This window comes from Rhipicephalus microplus, chromosome 1 (genome assembly GCF_043290135.1).
Source record: "Rhipicephalus microplus isolate Deutch F79 chromosome 1, USDA_Rmic, whole genome shotgun sequence".
NCBI classification, from domain to species: Eukaryota; Metazoa; Arthropoda; class Arachnida; order Ixodida; family Ixodidae; genus Rhipicephalus; species Rhipicephalus microplus.
In genome coordinates this window covers 90,613,409-90,625,912 of record NC_134700.1, presented here as the reverse complement: position 1 = coordinate 90,625,912, position 12,504 = coordinate 90,613,409, and the positions used below count along the sequence as shown (strand labels likewise).

The 12,504-nt window shown below is 45.0% G+C and overlaps 1 protein-coding gene across 2 annotated transcripts in view; it reads right to left on the bottom strand.

Moving 5' to 3' along the window:
* LOC119178513 (4'-phosphopantetheine phosphatase) overlaps positions 1-12,504 on the bottom strand; it is a 181,740-nt gene that overhangs the window by 20,112 nt on the left and 149,124 nt on the right. For both annotated transcript variants that reach the window (XR_012889254.1, XM_037429719.2), the window contains exons 13-14: positions 4,707-4,911; positions 2,922-3,079 (exon numbers count right to left, since the gene is read on the bottom strand). Coding sequence is in view for 1 of the 2 variants with exons in the window: in XM_037429719.2 (XP_037285616.2) it covers positions 2,922-3,079; positions 4,707-4,911 (363 nt within the window). In the remaining variant the exon portion in view is untranslated. The remainder of the gene's footprint in view (positions 1-2,921; positions 3,080-4,706; positions 4,912-12,504) is intronic.

Here is a 12,504-nt window from a genome sequence, read left to right as displayed (position 1 = left end):
TTTATCTGGATGCTTCTGAAATGTCACGAGGCTGTGACAGTCAAGAATGCGACATTAAAACAGTAAGAACTGAGGCCTGCGTCTGGAGAACTCGTGCACAGCAAGGGAATCAACACTAGCAGTACAGCCATAGCGCCAAGCACAGTCATTGATAATATCTGCCCCTTGGAAGATAATATCATTGACCAAAGTATACATATAATTGTAAATTTCAGCATTATTTGTTAGTCTTGAAACTTGTCCACAGACACCAACAAGCTAGCACCTTGTAGTTGCGAAAATGTCTCTCTGAAAGTAATCACCCACAGAAAACGTAAACATGCAATCTGCTCCCAAATATTTCAGCAATAAAAATTAAATTTACAAGTCATGCAGTGGAAATCGAAATTGCAGTTGAGACTGAGCTTGGAATACAGAAAATAGGCGATTCTAGAACATCAAATGACATGCCGAATACAGAAATATATAGGTCTTGTCTTCACGATGAGCTGATCCATGTTGTCACTTCAGCGTCACATTGTTTTGAAATGTCAGTTTTGTAGAACAGTAATTTCTCATTGTGCAGTGCATTCACAGCAAGAAAGCAATCGATGTTTTGATGTTTCTAGCTTCTCATCAAACAACTTCCTTTGTAAATGCAAGAAGTGCCGAGCACAAGTGCCATTAATGTAGTGTTTTAAGTCATATTCAGAATAGCTGTGCTCGCATGCACATGCTCAATATTCAGAAACACATGATAGCATCCTGCACAAGCTTCTGCTTTGCTACAGTATGTCAACTTGGATAAATATTGAAGCTTCTGCTTTGCTACAGTATGTCAACTTGGATAAATATTGCAAACTAATTATAATAAATAGCGAAAGTATTATTCTTCAAAAACGTGCACTACGTCTGCTAACTACCTCGGTCCCCACAAATATGTCCCTTTTTCGTGTATGTAGAGTTCTACCATTCCCAGAGTGCTCTAAGGTAAAACTAACCATGTTAATTTATAAAAAAATTCAAAATGACAGTCATAGTTTTTTTCATACATACTTAAATAGAGATTTTTTATATAATCTGCGTACTGCCGCGTTGGTGGAACTGATGTGTCGGACTATCTATGGCCTACAGTCAATTGACAATGAAATTGTTCTACTGTGTAACAAGATTCTTGAAGTAATTGAATATGCTAGAGAGACTAAAAATATTACAAAACTTAGGAAGAAAATTACGAAAGTAATACAGTTGAACCCCGCTACAATGAATGCCGCTTCAACGAAATTCCCACTACAACGAAAAATTCACGGTTTCCCTTCAGCAGTCCATAGGAGTCAATGCATAAATATTGTTGCCACAACGAACACTTTTTCTTCTGCCATCCCGCTTCAACGAAATTTCACAATGTGATTCCAGGCTCAGATATTCATTGCTATACAGTAAACCCAATATTTTACATTTTGATGCATTTTCAGAACCTGAAAATATGTCGAAATAGTCTAAAACACGCGTTGGCACCAACAGAAACCACCGCTGTTCAGCAAGCAAGGGCGCCGCCATTGCTCAATACCGATGACAACGAGACTGCCCTGCTTTCCAAAAAAGAGGGCAGCCTCATTGCCATCACCATCCAGCAATGGCGGCGCCTATGCTTGCTGAACAGCCGTGGTTTCTGTTGGTGCCAACGCATGTTTTAGACTTCGTCGACGTATTTTCAGGTTCTGAAAATGCATCAAAATGTAAAATATTGGGTTTACTATATAGCCGCAGACGATCCGAAGCTGAAGCTCAGTTGCTTAGTTCATGATTTCCTTCGCGCAGCTGCTGGGTGCATCTGCGGAACGATGCCCTTTCCAATTCCAATGCTGATCATTTTGTTCGTGCTTGGTGAGTGCAGTAACTAATCAGAGCAGCTGTTCGTCTGCATTATTAACAAAATCAGCTAGCCGCGAATGATGGCTGATAAGAATGGCATAAAATAAGGCAAAAGTCACCGCTTCACGATACCCTGCTGCCATCTCGGCGTTGTTACGGCGGACAGCTGCTGGTGTTAACGTGTTAGTGCTACTGTTTGGTTCGTTCACGAAAGCGGTTATAGTCATTGTTTCAGCGTGCTGTTCACCATGACGTCGCTATGCATGGGTGAGAATCACGTCATGACGCTGCTGAGGTAGAATAAAAAGCAGCGGACACTTTCTGAGTTCTGAGAATAAACGTTCCTTTGTTTTGATAGTTCAGATCAGCTATATTTTTTCAATTTCACTACAACGAAATTTTCGCTTTAACGAAATTTTTTGCGCCCCTTCAGTTTCGCTGTAGCGGGGTTCGACTGTAATCTAAACCCACTTGTATGGCGCAAGTGCGGAGAATGGGTAATGTATGTAATATATTTATTGTAATCATTGTTTTTTTCATTATTGTTTTTCATATTACATTTTATTTGTGTGTATTTCAATATATTTTCATAGTGCTGATAATGCCTTTTATACTTTTTGCAAAGAAACAGCTTTGTCTGAAAATTTTACTGATATTTTTCTGCTTCTTGTAGTTGTGTTCCTTGTTTATTTATTATTTGTATGTATGTTGTTGAATATTTCCATGTAACATTTTGCTGTACCTGCCTGAGGTGCCTCACGAAGAGTGGGCCGAATCATGAGAAACTCTCTTCTTTTGCCCCCTTCATGGGCATTTTGTGAAAATGCCCAAATAAACAAAAAATAAATATAAAAACTAATTCAACGAGGACAGAGAGACAAACAACACATTCCTAGACTAACAACTGATGGTTCAGTTGCTAGTCCAGTGATGTGTCATCTGTCATTCTGTCCTCATCTGTCATTCTGTCCTTGTCTAAGTAGTTCACTGCAAGTCTTTTCACTACGTGCAACCAACAAGCTCAGGCAAGCACAATTTTTTTAGATGGACAGATGAAGGGTTCACACCTTTGTGCCTCGTGAGATGAGTTCTCGGGCAAATGGCAGCACACCCAGCAGCACGTCCATGCCACTGTTGTCGACAAAGATGGCCGCACACTGGTGCACGGGCCCTTTCTCCAACCGCTCGATCCACGTGTCCAGGTTGTCCTGAAGCCAAGGACGCTCTGCACGAACACCCACATCATTCCCTGTAACTGTGATCATGCTATTTCTTACAGCTACTTAAAGAGAGCTCAATCAAATGATAAACTTTTACGATGGAAAATCTTTCCAAACACCTCATGTCGACTGATACAAGTATGAATGGCTGGAGGGTATTCGGCGACTACTACTACAAAAGGAGGCCTTCAGGACTGCGATGATAATGAAAACGCAGGGCCCAATCAGCCCAAAAAGAGCAGACATTTTATTTTTAAAGATGACAGCCCTTCTTTGAATACCTAAACACAGAAACTTTGGTTTGTCTGTCTACCTGTTCATCACATGATTCAGCCACGCAGAAAAAGTTTAAACTCCTTCTAAACCCTCAGCCATCTTAATCTGGTGGCTGCGTTCATACTTGTGAACATTGTCAATCAAGAAACAAATATTAAGCATATCCAAGGCACAACATCAATTCTTAAGTATTAGGTGGTGTGTTCCACCACTGCCAGATAGTGTCTATACACCTCGCGCAGCGCCTACACTCTTCTATCAATGCCAGCCAAAAGCGTCCAACTCAACATAAAGAAGGCGCTGTGTGAGGCAAGGCGAAACACAAATGGCCGCGGATTAGAACAGGACTCGTGTAGTACGACCGGCAGAAAACTGTCGTTTTTCAACAACATTTGCCGCAAAGCATGCAGCTAGGCAGCCAATTCAAGGATGTACTAGTTGCAAAAGTGCCGCTTATTTCATTGATCATAAAGAATATATTATTTTAGCTTTTACAATATTGATGTCACGAAGTAATGATTTTGTGCTGCCCCTGAGGTTCACTGAATTTTTATGTAATCATGCATATCCCGAACACCATTACATTGTGGAAAGTGTCTCAAGGCACAGCAAGAAGTTATAGAACCTGTATTATGCCCTGTTTTGTATTACTAAAGAGATTATTTTGTCTCCTTTCTTTCCACAGAAACAAATACTGATATTGAATGCATCACAAAAGCACATTTCAGTTCAATTAATGACATTCTGGTAATAACAAATTACCGGACATATCAAACTATCTTTTGTGTACAAGTCATAATTGTGTTTGATTACGTCAAGAATGCCACGTAATGAAACAAGAAAGTATGACGTCATGCTGCGGTCTGCGATCACCAGCATCACCATCATGCTCTGATAGCCTACAAATTGTTTCTCATGGCCAATTGACAGGTTAGTGTAGCCAATCTTTCTTTTCTTTTTTAATTTTAATTCCTGGTGATACTGTAAAAACTGGACGGCCAACTAGTAAAAACATTTCTTCCCAGCATTCTATGAATTGTAGCTCGCTTTTTTCGTTTGTGCAACAAACATAATGGAAACTGGTTCAGTGGGTGATTATTCCCCCACATTCGGATAGGAGTTCCCAGAATAAGCTTGAGAAAAACTCGAGGCAATAAGCACATGGCATGCATATTTGGGAGATGGCATTTTTCGCAGTCCAGATGAAATTAAATTGGCATACAACAAACGAACATTCGAGGCCGTCATTCCAGAGGCCCTGTGGGTGACACAAAACCAGGTTCTCGGCATGTTTCATAGCCATACAGCCAGAAAGTGTGTGCAAGACAGCGGACACTTCAAAGCCAGTAAGCTCACCTTGGAGGTGACTGCGTGCCTCAGAGAAACCAAAGTCACCGCTGTTGAGCAGCCGTGCCACCTCCTTGGCGCCCCAGTCAAAGACGTTGCCAGCTAGCAGGCCCGTGACAAGAGCCTCCTGCCGCTCACGCCACTCCATGGCATCCAGCTGCGACAGCCGTGACGGCAGCAGCCGCAGCGCTGCTTCATTCTCCAGCCGCTTTTGCTGCACTCCCGAAAAAGAGGGTATATCTGACTGTTCAAACTGTGACTGCTTACACATCTAACAATTTATTCTAGTCACTGCATGTCAAAATGGTCGATTTGATGAGTTCATGATTTATAATGCCTGAAGTACATGGGCGTAACATTAACATAGACTAAGGAAGCAAGAACTTGCCCTTACCTTACCTTCTCAAGTCCTTGTTTAAGTTATGCGCTAGTACATACTTCAAGTATCTAGTCACTGCAGAAAAATAAAAAGTACAGCACATTACTTTCGATTTAGGGCATCAGAGCCCCCAAAAACAATTGGATGGCACAAAAGACGTGACAATGCGTGCTTGCACTAATATCCAACATTGCTTCATTCTCGCAAGACTACACATTAAAGTAGACAAAGCACTAACCACTTTGAAAACTAAAAGTATGGTTGCTAATTCAGCAGGAGATATAGAGCATATATACTGGTATTGCCTGCCTTAGATAAAATTTTAATTGCTGAGTGGATTATTTTAGACTGACGTTCACTACTTTTTAAAAGTTTTAGGTCAGCAGTTTGTTTCATTGCTTCCACAGTTTACAATTCAATTGTTCTCAAAACAGTACAAATGAAAATTGTAGTTTGGGTATAAAAACTAATGGTGTATAAATTAGTGTTGCTAGGCAAACGTCACCTACATTAGAAGTGTGGCAGTTTGGGCTAGTTGGTATGACATGACGATAGTTACAGCGTGAGAACAGAACGACGACAAAGTCCTTCTTGTCTCTTTGTTGTCGTTCTGTTCTCGCGCTATAACTATCATCATGTCGCCTACACTTAGTAATACCTTCATAACAATCAGTGAGCAGGGTGAATAAAGGCTGAAGAACAATGACACAAATAATTTCTTTCGTCACCCTATGCCATTGATAACAATGATCATGTACCAAAAAAGTCAGTTTCGTAGCAAGGGCAAAGCAATGAGCATGACACTAATAAATTGAAATGAAATACGAAGTAAGGATAGCATCGAACTCCTGTAGCATCCGACATGCCATAACTCATTAAAACACCCAGTGTAAGGAAGCCCGAGTGCTTCAGGGAACGAAAAGACCTTCTTACTGACTATCACTTTGTAAGCTGAGCAGCGTGACCAGCAAGTACAAAGGTATAAGCCATGTGCTAATGACTGTAAAAATAAGCACACATGACCGTGCCCAGTCGAGCAAAGTGCCGAGCCATGCAGACACGCTTCCACAGCATGGGCTTTTCACACTATGAAAGGCGGCTGGTGTATTTCCCCTCCATTAGGGTAAGCATTTATCAGCCTGCGCTAGCACACTTTCACTCATACTGAGAATACAGAACACATAGGGCGATGTTGTCAGTTCGAACTTTGCGTGGAACGTCACGGTGGTGCCGATGCTGCAAACAAAAACAAGTCAAGTGTGTCTATATATAATTCCTATTACAATAAAATACCGATATTCTCCTGTGTGAGAAGCAAACGCAGTTAATTCCAGTGCATATCTATTTTAAAGGGGTTCAACTGTATACTCAAATTTCTCATTTCATTCACGTGGTGCAAATTAAAAATATACTTTTCATACATGCTTCTCATACTGCAGTCAAACAGTATGAGAAGCATGTCGCAGATGCCAAACGTGGCTTTTTTTCAACCACGCTGCCCTCCATGTTGATCACTAACCCGAAACGCTTCTGGCAATGCATTAATTCCCAGGTGTCTAGCAGTGTTTTTCTCCGTGATGGTGCTGGCTGCCATATTCTGGAAGCTGAGACTGCTGATGCTCTAAACACTGCTATCTGTTCTGTGTTCACTAATGCATGCCCCGAAATTCTTCCTCATTTGCCACCGTCTAATTACCCCCCCCCCCCCCATGCAAAACATCACTTTCGATGCAAACGTCATTGTTACAATTATTGAGTCATTAAAAAATTCATCTTCGTGTGGCATTGATGGCATAAACGCTAAGGTATTAAAAAACACCAAGCACATCACCAGTCTCTTTCTAAGGTTAATATTCCAGCAATACATCTGCACTGGATCTATCCCCTCTGACTGGAAAGTTGGTAAGATAATTCCCATTTTCAAAAAGGGCGACCGTACAAATCCTAGCCACTACCGTCCCATTTCCCTTACCAGCGTTTGTTCTAAACTAATGGAGCACAATCTACATTCACACATTGCCAATTTTCTGTCATCTGTCAACTTCTTTCATCCTAACCAGCACGGGTTTTACAAAGCTCACTCTTGCAATACTCAGCTTGTATTATTCCTGCATGATGTACATTTTTACCTGGATCTGAACATCGCCATTGTCGTTCTTTTTTTGGACTTCGGAAAAGCCTTCGATAAAGTATCACACATTCTTCTCATGCATAAAGTTTCGCACTTAAACTTACACCCCGACACAGTTAATTGAATACGTGTATTCTTGACCGATCGTGTTCAATTTGTTTCTACCAACTCATTTTCCTCGCCTCTATTCCCTGTTTTATCTGGTGTGCCGCAAGGCTCTGTACTTGGACCGCTACTCTTTCTCATATATATTAATGACCTTCCTGTTAATGTATCATCTAATATATGCCTTTTTGCAGATGACTGTGTTCTGTATTGTCCAATAACAAATTCCATAGACTCTTCCTCTTTCCAGGATGACCTCCTCAAAATCCAAGCATGCTGCAACCAATGGTACATGTTTCTCAACGTCAGTAAGTGCTCCCACGTGTCCTTTCATTGTCGCCGTAACTATGTAGCTCCTTCTTACTCTCTCAACAACAAAACATTAACCCAATGCAGGACATTTAAATACCTAGGAGTACATATATCTAGTGATCTGTCCTGGGCCCATCATATTCTCTGTAGCGAAGAAGATGAGTGCTACTCAGAAAGGCAGGGGGTATGACTCAGTCGGTGAAGAAGACGACGTTTGGTTAGCTGGGTACTCAGACTGGTTCCGCCATTACCACTTGACGTGTCGTGACCGCTCTCCTGTTTTATAAAAGAGTGCCACTCTAAAACGCCTCATTTTAATTGGTGGAGGTGCTGGGTAATGCCTAATCCTGGAATTGCGAAACCGTACGTTGCCTCCAGTTGCTACAATGTCCACGGACGACGATCAGCAGGCGGCCGCCTCGGCTCCAACTACTGCAGCTCCTGTCTGTCTCGGCTCCCTTCGGCAACGCGATCCGCCTACCTTCAGTGGAACCGATGACAAAGACGTGGAAGAATGGCTCGACGAATACGACCGGGTGAGCAAGCACAACAAGTGGGACGATGCGCACAAGCTTACTGTCGTCCATTTTTATTTGACTGACGTAGCCAGTCTGTGGTACCGTAATCACGAGAGAGAACTCCCCACCTGGTCGGCCTTCCGAACGGCGTTCGCGGACTTGTTTGACCGTCCAGCGCTTCGCAAACTACGGGCTAAACAGCGCTTGCGTACTAGGGCTCAGCAGAATGGTGAGAATTACACCAGTTATATCGAAGATGTGGTCGACCTTTGCCGGCGTGTCAACTCAGCCATGACAGAAGCCGAAAAGATCAACCACATCTTGAAAGGCGTGACTGACGACGCATTTCAGATGCTTGTCGCCAAAACCCTGCAAACGGTAGCGGAAGTGATCCAACTTTGTCAGAGCTATGATGAGCTCTGGAAACAGCGTGACACCACTCGTCGTGCCAACGCCCCATGTGCAACTATCTCCGCTTTAACGTTGCCTGGCACTACTATAGACCACAACACTTTGCTTCTCGAGATCAAGCAATTTGTACGAGAGGAGGTCGCACGCCAGTTGTCCCTCGTGCCTTATACCTCCGAAGGTGCCCCATCTACTTTAGCGCCATCAATACAGCGAGTAGTTCAGGAACAAGTGTCCGAGGCGCTACCAGCAGCTCACGCACCATCTGTGGCTGCTCCATTGACCTATGTTGAAGCACTGAACGGAACCCGACGTCCACCTGTTGCGAACGGCCACGTTTCTTTGTCACGAACGCCTACGTCCACGCGCCCCTTTGTCGTACCGACTGAGCCTATGTACCAGGCTGCCCGTCTTTTCTCCCGACCACCACCTCCGCGCTTTCAGAACCCTTGGCGCACTCAAGACAACCGCCCCATATGCTTGGCCTGTGGAATTGCGGGGCACGTGGCACGATTTTGTCGACGGCGTGACGACGTCAGGCCCAACAATTATGATTTCCGACAACGACCAGAGCCTGCTGTATCTGGCGAGACTGCGACCATGGACACATTTTCACCTCAAGGGAACTTAAAAAGACACCAGTCGCCTTCACCTCAACGCCGTTCCCTTTCCCCTATGCTACGTCGACCTCGCCCTGTCCCTGAGGAAAACTAGGAGCCGCAGTTCCGGGTGCAACAACTGCGGATCTTTCAAACTCCACAAGACCTTGTTTTTTGCCGTTCAACGTCGTTGCTGTCTCCGTTGAAGGTATACCTGTTTTTGCATTGGTCGATACTGGCGCTGCAGTGTCTGTAATGACTGAAAAACTTTGCCGTCGACTAAAAAAAGTCACAATGCCTCTTCACGACTTCGTTTTGAGCACTGCGAGCGAGCAACGAATTCGCCCTTTTGCTGCATGTACAGCACGTGTCGCTATTGCTGACGATATTTATGTCGTCGAGTTTGTAGTTATCCCGCAGTGTTCCCATGACATTATATTAGGCTGGGACTTTCTCTGCACTCATCATGCCGTCATCGACTGTGCTCGCGCCGAAGTGGAGTTTGTGCCGTTATGCGACGCTGCTTCACTCGACTCGTCCCTTTCACCTGCAAAAGTTTTCGTTGCCGCCGACACTTCGATACCCCCGTTCTCATGCGCCCTAGTTCAGATTTCCTGTGACGTCTCTAGTGGCTCAACTGTTCTGTTTACGCCTTCTGAAACCGCTGTTCGCCACAAGTGCTTCCTGATTCCTTTCGCCGTTCTGAATGTTCACGATGCATCAAGTGCAATTTATGTTTCAAATCCGTTTCCCTCACCTTCCAAGTTACTGTACGGAGAGTGCTTGGGCTTTGCCGATGACATTGATCCCTCGAGTGCACGTGTAGTTTCTGACCACTCGACTACACTACCTATTGACGCTGTTGATTGCTGCGCGTCATTATCTTCCCCATCATTTACCGACGCAATTTCGCGCTGCATCAACACCAACCTTACGGCCCAGCAGCGCACCGACATCATCGCCCTCCTCGAGCGCTTCCGCGCCAGCTTCGACCACCAGAAACTGACTTTGGGCCGTGCTTCCACAGTATCTCACGAAATCGACACTGGCCTTCACGCTCTTTTACGTCAGCGTCCGTATCGGGTATCGGCATCTGAGCGTCGCATAACCGCGGAACAAGTTGACGACATGTTGAAGCGAGGTGTTATTGAGCCCTCTAACAGCCCGTGGGCATCCCCAGTTGTTCTAGTAAAGAAAAAGGATGGCTCAATAAGATTCTGCGTGGACTACCGCCGGTTGAATAAGATCACACGCAAAGATTTTTATCCGCTACCCCGCATAGACGATGCCCTTGACTGCTTATAAAACGCGGAGTTCTTCTCGTCAATAGATCTGCGTTCAGGTTATTGGCAGGTTCCCATGGCTGAGGCTGATCGCCCCAAGACGGCTTTTGTTACCCCTGATGGCTTATACGAATTTAACGTCATGCCATTCGTGCTCTGCAATGCGCCTGCCACTTTCGAGCACATGATCAACAACATCCTCCGTGGCCTGAAATGGCAGACATGTCTGTGTTGTTTAAACGATGTCGTGATATTTTCAAGCGACTTTTCAACGCATCTTCAGCGGCTTGAGACAGTGCTTACTTGCCTCACCTCCGCCGATCTACAGCTCAACTTGAAGAAGTGCTGCTTCGGCACTCGAAAACTCCTAATTTTGGGCCATGTTGTATCTAGAGATGGCATTCTTCCGGATCCGACGAAACTCCATGCCGTTGCCGAATTTCCTTAACCGAAGACCTTAAAAGAACTTCGCAGCTTCCTCGGTTTATGTTCATATTTTCGTCGTTTTATTCGCAACTTCGCCTCCATCATATCGCCCTTGACTGACCTTCTTGGCGGCAACAACGACCTTTCTAGTTGGTCATCAGCTTGTGATGATGCATTTGCCACACTCCGCCACCTTCTTACGTCATCTCCTATACTGCGACATTTTGATCCTCTTGCCCCGACGGAAATACACACGGATGCTAGCGGAGTTGGCCTCGGTGCTGTGCTCACCTAGCGTAAACCTGGATTTGATGAGTACGTCGTCTCTTACGCCAGTTGTGCACTCACAAAAGCAGAAGCCAACAATTCAGTCACCGAAAAAGAGTGTATAGCCATCATATGGGCCATAGACAAGTTTCGACCCTATCTTTACGGGCGCCCATTCAGCGTGGTTACAGATCATCACGCATTATGTTGGCTCTCCTCGTTAAAAGATCCCACCAGCCGGCTCGCCCGTTGGGCGCTTCGGCTACAAGAGTACAATATTCACGTCGTTTACCAATCTGGCCGAAAACATTCCGACGCAGACGCTTTGTCCCGATCACCTCTACGATGTAGTGACAAGTCGCCGTCTTCGCCTGCCTCCGACGTATCTGCACTTAGTGTCAGCGACATGCTACAGGAGCAACGAAAAGATCCTTGGATCGCTTCACTTATCAACTTGTTGAGTCGAGCTCCCTCGCAAAATATCCCTAGAGATATGCGCCGTCAAAGACAGCACTTTGTTATCAGAGATGGTTTGTTATACAGACGGAATTATCTCTCCGAAGGACGCCAATGGCTCCTAGTCATTCCCAGTCGTCTCCGCTCAGACATATGCGCCTCCTTTCACACCAACCCACAATGCACCCATGCTGGAGTGCCCTACACCCGCCTGTCCCACCGCTACTACTGGCGTTAATGTATCACTTCGTTCGTCGCTACGTACGTTCCTGTCTTGCTTGCCAATGCCAGAAGAATCCTACTCCAAGTTCTCCAGTTCCACTACAACCCTTACCTTGTCCTGCCCGACCATTTGACCGTGTTGGTATCGATCTGTATGGCCCTCTTCCGATTACACCGGCTGGAAATCGCTGGGTAATCGTCGCTATCGATCACCTTACGCGCTATGCAGAAGCTTGACCACTCTCTTCTGCGTCAGCCAGTGACATCGGTCGTTTCATATTGCATCAGATCATGTTACGTCACGTTGCACCACGTGAACTCCTGAGTTACCGAGGGCGTGTGTTTTCGTCGGACGCTGTCGAATCGCTTCTCAAGGAATGCCAAGTCATTCATCGCACCACCACTGCGTATCATCCTCAAACTAATGGCATTACAGAACGATTCAGCCGTAAATTAGGAGATATGCTGTCAATGTACGTTGCAACCGATCACACCAACTGGGACAGTATTCTCCCTTTTGTAACATACGCGCATAATACTGCTGTCCAGACAACGACTGGTTTCTCTCCATACTTCCTCCTTTATGGTCGCGAGCCCTCTTGCACGCTGGACACTGTCCTTTCTTACCACCCGGATGTTGCTGAGTCGACGACAATGTCACAACCTGCTAAATACGCGGAAGAGTGTCGTCAGCTTGCCCG